Source organism: Cupressus sempervirens, chromosome 10 (genome assembly GCF_028749045.1).
Source record: "Cupressus sempervirens isolate cs-2001-9-10 chromosome 10, ASM2874904v1, whole genome shotgun sequence".
Lineage (NCBI taxonomy): Eukaryota > Viridiplantae > Streptophyta > Pinopsida > Cupressales > Cupressaceae > Cupressus > Cupressus sempervirens.
Genome location: NC_143127.1, coordinates 396307043 through 396327586, shown reverse-complemented (window position 1 = coordinate 396327586; position 20544 = coordinate 396307043). Strand labels below are relative to the sequence as shown.

Here is a 20544-nt window from a genome sequence, read left to right as displayed (position 1 = left end):
GGCTGTTTAGTGAGACAATGATTCCCCTGTATGGCCCTTGCTACCGATCTTGCTGGAATCATCAATGGATTTTCAACCTAATTTAATTGACTTTCTACTATTGGCTCCTCAAAGATTAGAATAGGCTAAACTACAGAATTATTCTTCGCAATTACTAAACTGGGAAAAAGAATATTCATGGAATATGGAGATAATCTTGCTGATGATACACTTGCAATACCTACAATCACAAATGGGTTAGTCTGGTGATGTACTTTTTGGTTGACCATTCTACTTATACTCTTCAATACTCCGTGGTTTTCTCCTTCGTGGAAGTCATCATAATCAAGGAACTCAATCCACAATTTAAATCTGTAAAATGTGTCCAGACATTATTGCTCACAACTAACCACATATTTTTGCAAGTATTTCAACTGTGCTTAAAGTACATAGCTTGAATGTCATATTAGTTGATCTAACTGGCGATTAATGAGTCATATAACTTGAAAGTCTTATAAGTTGATCTAATTGGTAATTAATGAATCACAATGCTTAAATGCCCAACAGCCCAATTAAGTGCTATATGCAATTTAAAATTCATAATCAAATTCATTTTTAAAATCTAATACATGTAAACGAGAATGGCCTTCAAGCCAATCCACACACAGCTCAAGGAAGATTAACGAAGAAAAAAACAAAAAATATATCAATATTTTAAAGAAAAACAAGTCAATACCAAAAGGTGTTCTGCATTGTTTGGAACAACTGGCACTGATAATGTATGGGATTCATGTTGGCAAATTTCATAAACAATCTCATGATATTTTTTCTGCAGATCACTCGCAGTAAGTCCCTCAGCTGACATTTCTGCTGTCAAATACGGCTTCAACTTCTCTGCACATCGTTTAACAACATTGATAGCTAGCATATGGGCAGCTGGTGAAACTTCCTGGAAAATGCAGTTTAAAAATTTGTTATGATAATACAACAAACTTAAATCAGTAAGATGTTTTAAAAAACAGCCCAATTTGAATATTAGAAAACAAAACGAGTGTTAATATCCAAAACAATAACCTTCTAACACATACCCGTTCATTTTTTCTCAAACTAGTCAACAAAACAGATAATAGTTGCTGTGAAATATCTTCGCTCTCATCAAGAACCAAAACCATAATTGTCTGCATTGAGGCTACCACATTTTCTGAATGATTCTTGCTGCAACCATTTCAGTTCATGTAATCAGTCAACTGAATACAATTGTTACTGAATTGGTAAAAGCAACCTAACTATAATGGTTATAACCGTTGCATAAAATGGATATAGCATACATGTGTAGATTATTTTAAATTTTAGCTTGAATGTAAATATGCATCACTTGCATTATTAAGCAAATTCAGAATAATATAAAATTTTAAAATAAAGAATGAAAGAGATGCACATGCAAGGAAGCTGAATAAGTGACAGATTCCAGCTACATTGTCCACTAGCAGACAATGTCCTATTTTTTCAAATAAAATACAAATAGCTTGCATTAATGGATAAAACAATATCACCAAACAAATATCCAAAAATGCTGGAAGCATCAATACAGTTTTGCAAACATGGAAAAATCAAAAACAGAACATGCTTTAGTAACGCAAAAATAGCACCAGGCCTACTGTTATTAACAAAAAACAAGAGCTCTGAGAGAGCTAGAGTTCCTGCCTTTTGTAAGGAATGGAAGGGTGCTTTGTAAGGAATGGAAAGGTGCTTTTGTGTGTAGTAAGACACAGTGATTGAATAGCAAAGAGCAACAAAAACATTAAAAAAACTTATCAGAAGAAGCATTTACAGTCATTTGTAATTCTATCAATTATAAACAGTTGTTAGTAAATGAGGTTTTCATTAATTAATATTGTTAGAGATGACTTGAAAAATGAATTTTTAGAAAGTTTGTTGACATAAAATGCATTTAGAAAATTTTTAATATACAATTTTCAATTCTTATTTTCATATATTATTTTTGGAATATTTATTCTAATAATTTAAACTTCGCAAAAATAATTCCATACTTTTAAAATAATCTTAAACTCTCATATATTAGAGTTTGTAGCACCCTCCAATTCAATTTAGAATTATAATTAATTATTTTTCAAATGTGATAACGTTATTTCCATGAAATATTTATTTCCCATGACAATAAATAATGTTCAAATAAATTTAAAAATAATTAATAAAACAATGAATCTGAAGTATAATTTTAAAAAAACCAACGTTTGTGAGATATATATTTTTTAAACCAAATATTTGAATTTCCTTTAAAGCATAATAAAAAATATATTTTGAATGTTTGTAAGTATTCTTGGAATAATTATTATTTAACTTTTGTCCAAAAAGTTTTTAAACCTTACATAAAACAGCTGGACAAATTTTTGCACCTTTTTTAACATTAAATTTTGTCGTGCGTACAATGCCTGAAAATGACACAATTGCCAAATTCAACTATCATAATCTAATTTATTTTTTCGAGGTGATAAGGCTTAGGACAGGCTAAGCCAAACATTTCACGGACTGGCAAGGATGGATTTGTGCACGATGAGCAATACATTTAATTGATTAACAAGCATTGATTTAGATCAAACTCTAGAAAATACTTCCAAACAGTGAATATCTGTCATTGGAGACCAGACAATTCTGACAAATATGTAAGGAAATGCCAGGCTAGCAAATAATGCAGTGAAAATGAGAAGTTTCCTGCACTTGCTACAATTTGTGCTCGTTTTGAAAATGGGTTTTGGAGATTCGAGATCTCAGGAAAAGAATAAATTTTGGCAATTTGGTCATATCACAATTATCCAATATCATATGTTCATCATTCTACTTCCAGGCTGAAGCTTCTGTTTTGCCATCAAAGGCCTGGGATGAATTGTTCCTCCACAGCTCTCCTTCACAGCTATCAACTTGCGCAATGACAAACAATATAATATTGTTTTGTATCATTCATTTGCCAATGTTATAATACTGGGTCACATGTATTATAAGTCAACAATATTGGATTTGTTTGTAGAAATTCATTAAGTGATCATCATATATTTGTTTTTCTACTAATATGAATTTTATCATATAGACTACTTTCAGGCTCAGATTTGCTCCACTGCAGTTATGAGGCTGAGCAGACTATCCTTGGGTAGTGTAGAATGTATATGATGGAAGGATGAATTTATTTTATAATATCAAACGAATATTTTGAACCAGCATCTTTTCATCCTGTTAATTGAGTTGTTTGGAGAGTTACACAGCTGCTGCAACTGATGAGGTAGATCCCCTCCTTCCTATTCATCTTTGTGTGTAAGCCATGGTTCACACGTTTGCAGTAAGACCGAGATTGGAGCCAACTGTGGGATGTGCAGGATAATGGGATTGATCAGCTTGCAGGCTAACAATGGATGGATTTTGAGGCAGTGATAATAAGGCCGTCATATTGAAGAACTTACTGGAATATATTTTTTGATAATTTTTTTGGACAATAATTCAATTTTACCCCTAGGAAAATGGGGATCAGCCAATCACTAAATAGAAATTAATTTAAAAATAAAACAATTTTGAACTTTAACAATAAAGTGGACCGTGATCATAAAATTTAATGTACCACAACTGAAAACATTAGTTTCCTGCCTTAGGGACTAATAATAATCAGGCAAGGTGTTCAACGTTAAAACATTATTTCTAAAAAGTTAAAACATTGAGCAACACTAACTCTTCTAACTCTTGTTCTTTACCCCTTAGCTTGCTTAGCATATCTTTGACATGTATACTCATATAAAGAACTAATGATTCCTAAGCTTGTAAATTGTCACTGCGATGTTGTTGTACACCTTGTACATTGTCACTGTCATGTTGTTGTAAACCTTGTACATTGTCACTGTAATGTTGTTGTAAGATGGGAATCATCTAGTGTGGGACAATACACTAGGACACGCCACTTCCCTCCTAGGTAACGTTGTGTGTAAAATTGGTATGCAAATGTCTTGGGACTCGCATAAAGGCGAGCAAGAAGGAAAAGTTCACAGAAAATAAATGGCTACCTGGTGTGGTTGGATTGAATAGGACAAAGGAAGAGCGTATGGATACACCACAAACACTCGTTCTATCAGTAACTTGATCTATAATTAGCATGGATAAAACTAGAACATAAAACCCTTATATACATTGATTAATAAATCAGACAATGTTCATTGTACACAATTATGAAAAAAAGTTATTCTGGAAGACATTCACAAGATACCAAAAGTCATTGTACATCATACCATCTACATGAATATATATACAGAAATCATTTTATCTCAAATAAATATAATAGAAGAATTAAGAATTAAAATGTACATAAAGTTTTAACAATATATATATAGATATGAAAATTGTATATACATGGTAGATATATCCTTTTCCAATGTCTCATAAAAGAAGGAGAAACCGCAAACCTGACAGTTGCAAAGAAATGCCGAAACATTTCAAGAATGAGATCATCGCATTCAAGGTCCAGCATCACAACACATGACCTGACTTTTGCAACAGTTTCTAAAATTGTTACCCTCCGTGCAAATGAGGGACTTTTGATCTCATCTAGACCTTGAAAACTTGCAACAATAAGCTGAAATATCTCCTGCAGAAATATTCAAATGATATTGAAATCCTAGAATGCATCCAACTCAACTAAAAGAACGTTACAGAAATAAAATTAACAATTACTGGACTGCAGCTTGCATGGACAGAAATGTACCCTCATTGTTTCATCACTGTATGGAGCTTCAGGTGCTGTTATTCTTGTAATTTCACTGATACAAGTGATAACCACAAGCCTCACATCTTTGTCTTGATGTCTCAAAAGCTCAGGCTTTACCAAAGAATTAACTGATGGGGCCACAGCAAGTTGCATTGTCTCAGAAGGTGACTGTTCTACCATAGATAAGCAATTCTCCACTTCCTGACATTTACAGCTATCAAAAGTTATTTTAATTCAAATGAAGAAAAGTAGCCTTTAACATGGCCATGAGGGCAAAGATGTACAACAATTGAACAACATCAATTATAATTATCTATTACCCGAGGTAATTATCTTGCATTTGCTAAGAGATTTGCCTCCATAATATCATTGGTTACCGTGGGAGGGTAAGGATTGTTACTTAGCTCAAAAACAGCTAGAACTATAAGAACTGCAATTCTTTTATTTGGCGATTCATAAATAGTTGTTGGTTAAAATGTCTTTAAAAAAACAAAATAAGTGATTTCCCCTATTTAAAGTTTCTCCACTTCTAAATGAGACTAACCACTCTTGGGACGTTGGTAGAGATTGTAGAAAGAATCTTTTCTTCAACCACCACCATAGTTGATCCCACCAACCCTCAGTATACCCCACTGATCATTACTAGATTGTGTACAGGCCCTTTTTGATGATAGATGTTGGTAACAATGACTCCTCCCTTTCAAGAACCAACAGACACTTCAATGAAATTTGACTACTATCCACCTTGTCTTCATCAAACCTAGCTCTTTGTCAGTTATTTCAGCAATCCAGAATGGTCTGTGATTAGCCAGAGAATGCAAAATTATGGGGGCTATATATGGCAGCAAGGATGGTCATATTGCGGCAATGAGGTGCATGTGCTACTTGTACAGTGGAGATGCACCAATGAATACATCGGAAACAAAAACAGAGAAACAAAAACTTGGCAACAGGGCGTACAAAGAAGACCTTATGACAACAGGATCAGAAATTGGTGCCAAAAAATCAAATCGAAGGACTGCATAGAGGACGACTGTAGGATAGGGTTGAATGTCATGACCACCATGTAATGACCCTGCTCAAATCTGATCCCAAAATGCTGATAAAGGTTCAAGAAAGCACTTTGCATACAAAGGTCATATGACTATTATAAAATTTCCGTTTGCTTTTATGGCTCTTTCCTTCACTTAGCGTCAATAAGAATGCTTGCAAGAAGACTCTGAATTGACTAAACAATGACCTAACATGAATGTGCAACTTATTTTGACAATATTCAATGCATATATGTGACTGTAACTACTTGCAATATGCAGCTACAGCAACTAGTAATGTTGACAAACACTTGGGATGCAACCTGTGATGGCGTTAATGCACTTATAGCCAAGTGGCATTAATACAAACACTTGGAATGCAGAAATATAACGTTATTTATACCAAAAAGAGAACCTACAGCCAATTGACATTTTGTCAAACAATTGGCGTGCAAACTAATAAGCTGATTATGAATGATAAATACATGTTCAATTACACTATATCAAACCAGCAACTTATGTCTCCTTAATTGCACATAAAATGTCAACTACAATGCTAGTATGAAATGGCCAAGACTCTTGGCTTACATCCGCATGAATAATGCTTAAATCTGTTACAACATTTCACCTACAGCCTTACCTTCTAATATGCATCTAAATGATAAGAACAATGCATGTAATATCCAAAGAAACCTGATTGTAGATGGCTGTAATAATTTTCTCCAGTGCTACCTTTCTGCTTTGCTTTTTCTAATTTGCCTTTTTACTTGTTTTTTCCGGATCTGCTTTTCGCTTTGCTTTTTCGAACTGATTTTTTGGACTGCTTTTTCGGACGGCTTCAAAAAAAACTCAAACCCTCAGGTAGTCTGAGTATACAAATTAAGCTCAACTTGAAATGGCTGAATACCACTTCCAAAGTGCAACCCTTCAAAAGATCTTTCACTTCCTCAGTTATGCGATCTACTGGGAGGTATCATTCCCAAAGACCAATAGACTATCTAAAACCATTGGCTTCACAATAGACCATGTGATTGTATTCACAATCTAATGTCAAGAGAAATGATAAAAACTGGATGATGAGAATGAAGCCCAGGATGCCTATTTATTCTTTTTCTCCACTTTCTCCAGAAACTTCTAGAACTTTTTTTTTTAAATTTATTGATTGACTTTATAAGATATTTTTCAAGTCACTTTATTAAATTAATTAAATATAAAGTTACCTTTTTAATATTTATTTATTTGATAAAATAATTAACTTAATACCACTTATTTATTTAATTAAAATAATTAATTAGTCATCCTCATAAAATATTCATTATTTTGGACAACTTAATTAATTTAATTAATTAAATCAAACTACCGCCAAAACAGGGACATTACACACCAAGAAGCCTTGTGATAATGACAGAATGATTATGCAACAAACAAAGGTTTTGAGGGTTGTACAGAGGCAAACTGTTGAATGGAATAAAAGGATCATAGGATACCTAAATTTTTCCTACTTATGAATGTCATACTTTTCTATTATTTAATTCAATTTTCTTTTCCTTTGTATACAAAAGTCCTTTTTCCCTTATTATTATTTTTACATTACTTTCATGTAAGATGCACTTTTTATTTTCAATCATTGTTATTTTTACATCTTTTTTCCAGTAAGATGCACTTCTATTTTCCAACATTATTTTCCTGTCAAACCCAGTGTGTAGCATTTTTTCCATATTCAATAAAAATTTTGTGAAGCTCGCTCAAGTTTAACTTCAAAGTCATTGTGAAACATGCACCAAACGTATAATAATTTGTAGCGTTTAGGCCCACCAGTACCCCTAGGCTCTAAACTTATTGATGTTTTGATAATATTATTTTGAGGCATGCCTTCATTTATGTTTGAATCTTCAATGAAGTTAAGTGCCTCTGATATAACCAAAACTGTGGACTTTTGCCAATCTTGTACCACATATAGCATGTAAACTATCCAGCCTTGAAAGTCAAATCTTCCATCGGTTGCTTGTGATTGCACGATATTGGGTCTACATATGTTCAAAAAACTTGAAAATTATAATTTGACTGAAATATTTCATTGTCATATGTTTCCAATGAACCAATCCATAGAAAGAGTCTCCCTCATCTTACAAAAACAACTATACTTCCACAATACCTTCAATGTTTGGCTCTTGACCCCTACTTCTCTATCAACTATTCTTCAAAGTTTGAATCTAGCAAAACTAAGGATGATACTTCCTCACTATTGGGTCCTACAAAACAATTATACACTTCCTAGTTCCTACCATTTTTTTACTCTCGAGAGAGTTCTTTTTTCCAATTGTTGTCAACTTTGACTACTACTAGCCAACTCCAACCCAACAATGCATCACATTTTTTGTAATGAGATGCCAGTTGACTCCTAACAACTTGATTCCTAGTGCATCTACACCCACTAATTGAAAAGTTTGGACCCAAGTAGTCAACTTGCTTAGACTTCTTCAAGTGTCTTTAGCAAATGCATTCACACTGGAGCCACCATCAATTGTATTTGTGAGATTTAATCCAAGGGTAACCATGTGCACCACTATTACTTCCTTTAACATTTTAATGCGATTAACCACTTGGTCTTCTCATGTTTGGTTAAGGTGTCTTCAGCTCTTTCTTTCCTAATAATGTATTAGGCATAACAATGTTTCCTAAAAGTGTATCCACAACAAATCCACTGTCAATAGTATTTACTATTAGTGATATTTCTCTTAAGGATCTCCATGTGCACCACCATTAATTTATTTGACATGTGTTTCCTAAAAGTGTATTCACACCAAACCCACCATCAATAGTATTATGCTGATTTGATTACTCCCAAGAGATGAATCTGGTCCCACTTCGGCGCTCTTCCCTCTTGTAGACTAAGTACCCGAAGAGATGAATCTTGTCCTTAATGGACATTTCTACCTATTGGACCAAGTGAACCATGTCTACATATATTCATATGTATACTCTATGTTTGGATATTTTCGTATCTCTGATGCATGTGTCCCATGTTTGCATATATCCAAGTGTAATGCTCCGTGTTTGATTATGGTTCTCTTAGAAAACACCTTAGTTTATTATTGCTTGAGCACAAGGAATCTTGGGCACAGCTGATTGGCATGTCCTCTTCTTAATATAGGATTAAATAATAAACAACAAAGATTAAATTGAACAAATATACAAAAATGAAAAGTATTAAAATAATTAAACAAATGGTAGTTATGAAAGGTTGTGACCATTTCAAACAACATAGAGTACCGAGGATTCTGACTCTCTTGAAAAGTTGCAATAACGAATGGTTGTGACTTTCCCATGAAAAAATATAACTATGTTGGAGAGTCATTTGTTGAAGGTGTGGAAGAAGGGATCAACACAAGGAAGCTAATCATTGTAAGTTATGTTCTTCAATATAATACACTTCTAATCTGCCTAAAAGATAAAATGAGAATTAAGGAGGACACACTTCTGATCTGCCTAAAAGAGAGAATGGGAATTAAGGAGGATGGCCAGCAATGATGAAGGGTTGTGACCCTTTAGAAAGGTAGTAATTGTCAAATGGTGCAACCATCGCAAAAGGCAGATACGGTGAAAAGATGCAACTCTTCCTCATAATGAAAAATATAAAGAGGAGAAAGTTTCATTTGAGGAGTGCATCCAAGGGATATAAAGTTGGTTAATAATATATTAATCTCAAATGCCACAATGAAATGTAGTGACTTAAATCTTATGAAAGGTGGAAACCCTTTCACCCATGAGGTATAAAGCAAAAGCCATTCCAATCATTCAATGACTATTATCTATCATCACTCCCCCATTCTTTGTAAATTCATTCAATCATCATTCACTAACATATTGAATCAACAAATCAAAAGAAATCATTAAATCATTCCTACATTAATTGGGAATCAAGCAACCAGAGTTGCAATTAAAGGTTCATTTGGCCAATCTATATTAATCATTTAATCATCGGAAGAGAAGCAAAAAGACATTAACAAAAACAACAGATTCTAATAATCACTCAGATTGTTGATTCCTTGGTATGAGTATTACATAATTACACGCACACATACATATATTAAATAAAAAATACTTTGATGAGCATTCTCTATTTGAATTATTTATGCATTTCAGAGATATAATATTAGCATGTGACTGCTTGTTATACGTAGATATATGTGACTACTTGTTATACGTAGATATACATGACTACTTATTATATGTAGATACAAATACAAACTCATATATACATTTGCATACCAGTGGTCTCATATGCATTTTCTTTTTGACTCATGAATGTTGCAAGTGAAATATCATGTTTTCTGTCTACCTGAACTAAACCATGGTAGGAGAAATGAGGGCATCACAGATGGGAAAATGGTGATAAGGTCACCGTCTAAGCACGCCACCTTGTATTATTTGACTAGGGAGTACCGTTGGGGCTAAAGGGGGACAAGGGAAATACCTTTGGACTTAAGGAGGAGCATTCCCAGCACCCTCTAGTGAATGGTATGCATAATCCCTATCATGGCAAATCGGCAATTACTCATTTTATGCAAAATAGGAGTGGTAAGATGGAGGAAATTGATGATGGACACCACACTAGGTACACTACCTCATACATATAGTATAGTTCTCATGAGGCCAAGAGGAAAGGTATATCCACTCTTAGGCCTAGACTAGGGGGGTCTTTGGGGCACCTCACCAACTCATCCTACCTTGTCACTTGACTGGTTCAGTCATCTTAAAATTAATTCTAACAATCTATTGATTTGACCTACACTCCCCATACATGTTTTTTCCTATTTAAAGAAATCTGACTACAAATTACAACTATAAATAATCCCTAACTATAATGCAAGGCCTCAATCAAAGTCAAAGGTATCTCTAAACCTTACTTATTTTTATAAAAAAAATTGTAATGTAGGGCTAAACTTGGATACTCACTTGGGGACACCAAACTCTCTTACTTTCAGTCGCATGAAAATCCTCTAGGCCATGCACTTTTTTCACCTTTGAGTTTCTAGTTTCTCTTTTATTATCCCTTGGCATTGAGTTTTTTGGTTCGATTTCTCCTTCTTTAATTAAAAAAAAATTATGCCACTACGCCTGCTCTCATACAGTTCTCCTTTTATCCATGTACGAGTCCATTAATTCCTACTCATATTAGCCTACTCAAAATAATCAACCCATGCTTCATCTAGTAATGAAAGGTGTCTTCCTATTTGGAGACTCTATTTCTCTACATGGTTATGAAGAAAATATTAGTGGGATAAATGTTGATATCATTTTCCTTACTACAACTCATGTTCACACCTAATTCTACTTCAAAATGAACTTTGGCATTAGAATTGCACTACTCAGGCCCTGTCAACTACATTTCAAAACCTTAATATTCATTCTCTTTGCTATCAATCTTCAGGATCCCTTGATGTCTTGGTCATGACCAGATTATGGTCTCTTCCCACCTTTATAGAGGAGGTGTCAACTTAGAATATTGTTCAAATCATGACATACAACAACAAAACTCACAAAACTATCAACTTTAGTTATATTGTTCAAAACATGACATACAACACCAAAACTTACAAAATTATCAACTTCAATTCGTTGAGTTGAGAGATGAGCATATATTTTAAGCAACATGTGCCAATCATTCCCTCATCTTGATATTGCAAAAGTTGCAAGCATATCACACACATTTTATCATAAGGTTAATGAGATTCACATTAAATGTGGTAAACCATTATTACATCCTCCAAGATTAGAAGTTATTGAATGTAACTTTTTGAATTTTTTTTTTTTTAAATGATGTTATTTTATATTATCTATGTTATAACTTGTCCATTTTTTGCTAACACCATATTGAATTACTCAAACTCAATGGCTTGTATGTCATAAGCCATCTTTAGGTCCTCAAATTTAATGTTATTGAAGAGAATTTATTTGAAATGTCAATATTTTTTTATTAACTTCAGTTCTAATGCTGTCAATTTTATTTTCAGTTTTTTGTTTTACATTATCATTTTCTCAAGCTTGGATATTGTTTAAAAATTCTTTTGGTTTTTTAATACCATGTTAATGTTCTAAGACTCAATACACCTCAACAATATCCAACTTAAAACACCTTGTGAATGTGAAAGAGTAATTGCTACAATAATCACCAACCTTCGATGTGTGTAGAGATGGCACACAATGCAAAAGCACTTGTCCTAGGCAATGATTGGAGAACTAAGGTCAATTATATGTCAAATTTTTCAAGAGACTATCACAACTATGATCATGTTCACTGATATGACTCAGCCATGTTTGGGCAAAAAACATAAAACATAATTTCATCTAATGAGACACGCCCTCTTACAAATATTATACAAGTAAAAAAAATTACTAAGCATTAAAACTAGGGTGTCATCATACAAAGATTAAATTTAGTGATACATAAAAAATTAAATGCAACACATCTTCCTTGCTCTGATTATACCAAACACAGTTGTGGGTGAGTTTGGAAGTTACTAGCTTGAATAACTTATTGCCTCAACCATTTTCATGTCAAGTACAAGTAGATGATATATCAGTAAAAATGGATTTATTTACCTACAAACAAACTCTATTGTAATATTTCATTTTTCATGCTTAAAATATAAAACATCGATCAATTTTGATTGTGGTCCAAACCTACTTCAAATGGAGCCAAATTCATCATTGTTGAAATATGTTGACATTATATAACATGTTCCAAGTGATGGGGTGTAAGTTGGATTTGCACTCAAGTGATAATTTCATCTTTGTGATGTTTATAGAAAGACATCAAAGCATACCAAAGAGAGGAAGTATAATTGTGCCAACATCTAAAATGTTATATGATATTTAAGAGTAGATGCTTGCATAAGTAATTGGCAACAAAACAAGTCATACCTCAGCAATGAGAGGAACTTGTGCAATGAAGGCAACTTTTTCCCCCAATATTCCTTAAGTAGTGGTAGAAAGCCCCCATTTTAGGTCACACACCAAGAAGGGGCAATTACATGTATGAGAACAGAGGGGCATAAACAATTGGAGAAAGAATTCCAAAATGAATCTCAAGACATTGCCAATGAACACATTGAAATATGCATCTATGAAGTGACTCCAAATATTCCAACATGAGGATCTTTTCCTTGTTGTGGAGGATTTCACCATACAAAGATGTGAAATTCAATGGGGGATACAAGCTAGCATTAAGACTCTTTCTTAATCCTAAATTGGAGAATGTAGTCGCCAATGAGTTTGTTGAGTTTGTACGAGACAATAGTAATGAGTCTGTAAAAAATGAAACTATAACATTGTTATATTCATCAAGCAAAGCAATGTTACGAGTAAGAGTCTAGATTAGCATTAAATTCAAACTTTTTAACCAAAAATATAGATTATTTCTTTCTAGAGAGCTAATTTACAAGGCTCTATAGCAAAAACACATACAAGGCAAAATTATATGAGGATAGGCCTAAATTAGCATTAAATTCAATCCATTTAACCAAGAATATAGATTGGTTCTTTCTAGAGATCTAATTGACAAGCCTCTATAGCAAAAGATATACCATCATTTTTTTGGACTAAATAACCAACTTAGTTATGCACAAAATCAAGATAAGAAGTTGACACAATAAAATCATCATAAAAGAAGACATAAAACATGAAGTAGGAATAAAACATAGAGACACACAACGGGCAAAAATGAGTCAGAATATGGACCATTCACCTATTATAACAAAAAAAAACTCTTTGAATGGATATCTCACCAAAATAAAATAGACTAACATTTTCTATCTTATCAAATTTAATTGATAGATCCTTGTGGTGTGCACATTGAAGATTGTATTTAACATTTTGCATATATAGTTAGACATAAAATTAAACAGTGTGTAATAACATATTGATGGTACCATTAGAAATCCTAGCACCAGAGTATTGATAGAATTAAGCCAAATAAAGTAGACACAAATAATAAACAATGAACAGTGACCAAAGATACCTCAAAGTACTGACCATTCACTTGTCATAACATTAAAATACTATCTTTTTTGATGGAATCCTATTAAAGTAATATTTATTTAGCTTGTTAGGTTGTTTTAGCCATTTACATAGCTTTTCGTAACTTTTTTTCATGTCTTTTGGTCTCAATTGTTTCTATTATGGAAAGATCTTCTTAAGTCGTTTATTTAAGGGATATTCCTCTCCTCTATACAATCAACTAGCTCAATCATTTCATGGTATCAAATCATTAGGTGCTTTTTTGGGCAATATTTTTAACAATAAAATTCATGGTCTTTATCTAGAAATTGACTGATAAAAATTCGGTGAAAATGGCAATTTTTTAATAAATGAAACCATGGGATGTTATCTCAACAAATCACTTTTTCCTCAAAGGGTATTTTTCACAATGTTTTGCATCAACATGTAATAACCCTCCACAGGACCATGCTCTAATTTGTGTTTGGGAACTTTGATTCACTTTCTTGTGTAACTACATTTAGTGCTAGATGTTTGTTTAGTCATTGCTCTTGGATATATAGTTAAATTGATGCTAGAGCTACAAATAATTAAATATTAAACCATAAAAGTATTATTTCAATTGTTATCGTAAAATATCTCTATGTATGTTAGCAAGCATTAAAGTTAAGGAGCAAAAAACATCATTAACCATTAATTAATTATCTTTTGAAATGGTTTTTGATTTAGTATCAATCAAATTGTGATAGCTTTTACATGATCTAAATATTGTTTAATGTATACGTATGCATTGATATTGAAAAATAACTTGTCATTATAATGCCATTATGTATAATAATTAAGATATTGTGTTGTCTACATTATTCCCTCAACCTCGTATATTAGAGGAATTTTCGCTGATTTGGTGTTGTATCTTTGATGCTAAGTAAGGGAATTGTGATTAACAATTTATCTGAGTATGTCACTCTAGGGAATGGAATTGTCACATTTGAGCATTCCTAACTCTTGTGAGTAAGAGGTGAATGGTCAAAATAGGGAGTTGCATGCTCTTGGGCTTAGTTGGGTTGTGAGCAATTTAGTGGCACCCTCTAGAGACTTTCCTACCAACCCCAAACATGAAAGATGCAACTACCATTCTTTGATTTTGATCAATAACAATGAATCTAACAATATGGATTATGAACTAGACTCTATGAATATTTAATATGCATGAGGGAAAGTAAAATTGGGAAGATATTCCAAGAGATATCTCTAAGGAAGGAGGGGTGTGTATTCCACTCTTGGATTTAGACTAATCAAGCCCTGGGTCCCCACTAATATGTTAGTAACAAATTTGTATGGTATAGCACCCAAGCTTTATGAAGGAAGGCAAAAACCAATTGAAGTCACATTGGGGAGCCTTGGACAAGGGACCAACTTCTACCCTAGGGCTTAGTGAGGTCTCCTTGGCCAACCCTAGATGACCTAGCCTATACATGTATATTATTCTTATTAGAAATGGACTATAAGCATTAAAAAACAACAAAAAGATAATCACTCCTAATTTTGATGTTCATAACCAAGTAATACAAGATCTATATAAGCAATATAGGTGAGGACATTGCAGTGATATCAGAGCATGATCTTGTAATTTTGAAGGGTAAAGATAAAATAGTGACCCGCATATAAGAACAACGAATCATTCACAAAGATAAGGTAAGAATCAAGAAACAAGTATGCATCACTCAATATGTTGATTAAGAAAATCATTTGAATAAACTTCTCAATCAATAAAAATTGATATATTAAAAGTTAAGGCTAGTAAGGTTTCCATATTTTATGAGTATTGTCTTAATTACATAATGAACTATCAATTCACTTAATCATAGTTGGAGAGGGTAGGGCTAATCTCTAAGGCAAGAGGGATATGCATTCCACACTCTTGAATTAAACTAATCGAGCCATGGGACCCCACTGCAATGTTATTGATACTCCAATATGGTATAGCAACTAGGCATGATGTCGTAGCCTATACATACAGTATAGAACCTAAGTAGGAAGACCTAACCTATACACAAATATTGTTCTTGTAAGGTATAGCACCTAGACATGATGCCCTAGCCTATAAATAAGCTATAGTACCTAGACATGATGACCTTAGCCTATATATAAACATTATTGGTATAGCACCTAGCCATGCTTATGGAAGGAGAGAACCCATTGAAAATCAAGGGAAGCATGGGACGAGGGGCCAAGGTTCTACCCAAAGGTGTAGTGAGGTCTCCATGACCAATCTTAGATGACCTATCCTATATATTAACATTGCTCTTAATAGATATAGCACTTAGGCTTGATGACGAGACAAACACTACTTGCAATCACTTCAGGAGAAGTCTTGGAGAAGAGGCTAAGATTCTACCCAAGAAATTACTAAGATCTCCTCGGCCAACCTTAGATGACCTAGCCTCCAAATAAATATTACTCTTATAAGAAATGAATATGAGAATTATAATAGATATTTGAAAATTATTACTCCTAACCTTTCACTATTTGTATACATTATGTATGCTTTGTTTCTTCATGCATCATGTGTCTACTTCGTGAATTCTTCATGTCTTCATGCACTGTAAATTCATATATTTATGTGAATAGATATTATATTTTCAAGTATATGTTCCATGTAGTTCTATGTTAGCTAAGTTAGAATATAAGTTTGAAAGAATCAAAGGTATGAATCTATATTGGAAATCATAAAGTGAAACAAGTTGTACTCAAGTTACACAACAAAAGCTAATCATTAAAGAGGATTTATGTGAAAATTGTCATTGTTTGAGGGCAAGCAATTTAAGAAAGAGTGGATTGTCATTAAGATATAATTTTAATAATAATTAAATAACAAAATATTATTAAGTAAATAGCAATAATAAAATTATATATTATAATTAACTATATAAAATATAAGAAATAATAATAAAATATTATTATTATTATGTAAATAATAATTAAACGAAATATTAAAAAACAATAATATGATTAATCCATTATCAATATAATAAGATTTAAAAATTAATAATAAATAAAAATTAATAAAATAGCAATGAATGGAAAAAAAAATTTAACTACGAAAGACAATATTGTAGAAAGTATGTTACCTTTCTAAATAGGATTTAATTATAAATGATATAATAAACATAAAATGTAAAGGCAAGAGCCTACAATACAACAATAAATTGTGAGCCTCTTATCTAGGAGGTCTTGGGTTCAAGTAGTCAAATTGAAGATTTAAATCTCGTTAATTGTAAGGATCTTAGATTTTAAATTAACAAGATGATATTTGTTTAGTTTGCCCTATTTTGGTATTGTGCAGTTTCATGAGACTTATCCCCCCCCACATTATGCATCTCAAAGACAGAGACATGTCTCAAAGACTTTTTGCATCTCCAAAGACCTCAAAAAGGTGTCATGAAGTCTCCCCAAAGTCTCCTAATAAAAAAAATGTAAAAAATAACATTGAATTATTGTTGTGTATCTTGGGCCTAATTTACTGTTTTTAATGCAAAAATAAAAACCAGCAACAATTTAAATGATTTAATCATTTATATATTTTATTTAATAACATGAAAAACATAAGAAACACTTTTAATAATTTAAAAAAAAATTATTCGAGAATCCAACCCGACCAGCAATTATTAGAAATATTTAAAACTTCATTTCGATAATAAAATGGAATCCAACATTGAGAGATGATTTTTTGAATTCCATGAAAGCTGAAGACCTTGAGATGGATGATCACAACCTTGTAAAGTAGATGATAATATCTCATCATCATAATATAATAGACAGATTTCTGATTTTTGTTCACAGTACTAGGTATTTTTCATTTTTGTTTGCATATTGAAGCAATTTAGCATCAACTATATTTTTTTGAATTTAAAATTTGAATATGCAATGGCAATCCCAGCAATTATTAATCTGATATGATGATGATCATATACAATATTCAGAAATCAGATATGACCATGAATTACAGTAATGTGATTTGGTGAGATTCTATGTTAATGTGACATTACTACTATTATTTACTTTGGTCTTTTAGGTTTACAATTTTACTATTTTGTATTTTGTATTTGACTCTTTAAACTATTAAACAGTTGTCGTCTCCAAGTATCCCTGTCACCTTTTTTTTTGAAAAACAGCCATACCAGTACCAGTACTAGAGACCTCCAAGTCTCCCCGTCTCCTAGAAACCTTGGTATTTAGGCATTTTTGGAGATAGTGAATTTTTTCTCACTTTGAAATTGAGCAATTAAATTTGATTTACATTCGTAATTTTTTGTATATTCCAAATAAATGGAATACTACTAATGTCTTTCCAAAGAAGTATTCCTCAAAGCTAGCTAGTGGCATCCCCACCACTACATTTCCATTTTTGCAGAAAAAAATGAATACAGTAAAAATCAACATATATTAAGCGGAACAGACATTTAAAAATCACTTTAACCTTTCACAAATATACAAGTATCACTTTAAGGTGAAAAAGCAAAGCAATTCCAATATACCATGTGTCACAGCTATTCTAAAAAATTCCAAGCTACATTTTTTCATTCCTCTCATTTGATACTGAACATAACACAAACCTCAAATAGCACACAGTAAAAAGTTGGAGCACTTCTTTTCAAACATTTGAAGCAGTTGCTTGTATTCAAATCCTTATAAGCATGATCCCCTTTTCAGGGTGTCTGCAAAATAGTAAAGAGTGAGGAGTCGAAGCTTTTCTAACTTAAAAACACCAGTTTACATTTAAACACTAATAAGCATGATCCCATTTCAGTGTGGCTGTTCATGCTAAATTCGAGATAGTATCTTACATTTATTTTAGCAAGCCTGAAACATAAGATGGTTACCAGGTAATTTGTGGCAAAAGATGGTAACTGCCAGGATCTAACAAATTCGAGAAAATGGATGCAGCAACGAGAAAGAAGAGAATACTAGCGTTTCCGATGAGCTGAAGTAGCAGATCATTTTGGTTTCTGGACAGAGTTCCAGGTTCAAATCCCAAAAACATACATACATTTTAATAAAATATCGCACTCATAAGCAACCTCAAAGAAAACTTCGAGAGTTCAATCTTGGTTGAGCTTGGAGAAATTGATACTTCGAGTTCATAGAAACTAATGCAAATGAATGCTCCCGCAGTGGCTAAAAGGGAAAATGAAAACAAAACCTAAAACGCCCCCACCTGTCATTCCGGAACAAGAAAAAAAACTACATCGCACAATCCAAAGAATTGGACTCCACCTGAGCCCTGATTTTCCATTACGGTAAGAACCCCAAAACAAGGGTTGCCTACCTTGAACTAAACATACTCAACACGAAATCAAAATAAGGTACTGCAAATGACCCTGTCTATTCAATTCCCCGAAATATGCATATAAAAAATACTCCGCAAAGATAAAGGAATTAAAAAAATAAAACATACTGGGGTATCATTTTTTCACGTGAAGGGCTTACCTCTAAAATGCTGAGAAGTTCATCCTTCGACTGAGGCGGACGCTCGAGTTTTTTCCCTGCTTGTAAAAGCCTCCTCTCGACATCTTTTTCACTTATTAACGCCATGGCACCCTTTCTAGTCTAGGGTTTCACGGCAATTAACAAATAAACAAACGTCCAAAAGTCTAGGGTTCGAGTCCAGCTACCAACAACGGTACCAATATACTACTCTCTTCATTGAATGCAAAGCCCGCCAAAGTCAAGTACAAATTATTTCACTCCTTGCTCTTTCCCTTCTAGGCTAAAACCCTGGCTCGGCCTAGAAATGCGCCTTCTGGGTTTATGCCTCGCATTTGTGCGCTCTTTTTTTCTTTCAGTTTTTAAAATCTGCACAGCCACAGACGCTGTGTCTCTGGCCTCTTCCCTTTCTACCTTACGCGTACAGAAAAATCTTCACAGGTCGACGAAAACAAACAGTTTAAATGAGGCTTACAGATCCGCACGGACTCCACCGCTCGTCCTAAGTTGTGATTTTGGGGCCAATTTGAAGTCCGGCCTCCTATTTTTGGGAACCTTGGGGATGATATAGCTACCTATTTTCAAACGCCGAGGGTTTAATAAAAGGTTCAGGGAAGTACTTTGGCTTTACCCATTTTACCTTTAAAATAGGAGTTTTAAAATTTCAATATACTATTGGTGGTGGAGAAAAATTTTGTAAAAAAAAAATTCAAAAATATCTTAGAGGTATCTAGTAGCATAATCATATTTTTAAAAATATATGTAAAATATGAGATATTATTAGTTTTTCATACAATTAAATTTTAACATTTAAATAGTTATAAAATTCTATAGAGACATTTTGAAAAAAAAAATATTATATAATAATTTATGGAGATTGTATTTTTCATGTAAAATACTTACATTAGATATAATTATTTTTCTATTGGTATATAAAGGAAGGTTACCATTTTATAAAAGGACAAATATGGGTGATTGTTAAACATACATGGAATGAAAATTCTAAATAAAAAAGTGGAAAATGTCTTTGCAAATATTAGACTAAGAATTCAAATAAACAAATAGATTGTATGTATTTGATGGAAGTATTAATTAAATGCATAGATGTCATTATTTTTTTCTACAAGCATTATAACAAATAAAACTCATGCTACTGAAAATTAGTCTTGTTAGTTGATAGGCAACCTATGAGGAGACTTCCCCACATAAAATCCTAATGTCTCACTTTGAAGTTTTTATCCTCCGACAATTTATTTTTATGATTGCTAGAAAATATGCACAGTC

General features: G+C 32.8%; 1 protein-coding gene across 1 annotated transcript in view; it reads right to left on the bottom strand.

Annotated features, from left to right (window-relative positions):
- LOC149534344 (uncharacterized) overlaps positions 1-19798 on the bottom strand; it is a 59980-nt gene extending 40182 nt beyond the window's left edge. The window contains exons 1-5 of the mRNA XM_089804703.1: positions 19264-19798; positions 4739-4942; positions 4440-4621; positions 1068-1194; positions 716-928 (exon numbers count right to left, since the gene is read on the bottom strand). Of these exons, the coding sequence (XP_089660829.1) occupies positions 716-928; positions 1068-1194; positions 4440-4621; positions 4739-4942; positions 19264-19368 (831 nt within the window). The 5' untranslated portion in view covers positions 19369-19798. The remainder of the gene's footprint in view (positions 1-715; positions 929-1067; positions 1195-4439; positions 4622-4738; positions 4943-19263) is intronic.
- Positions 19799-20544: the final 746 nt, after the last annotated feature.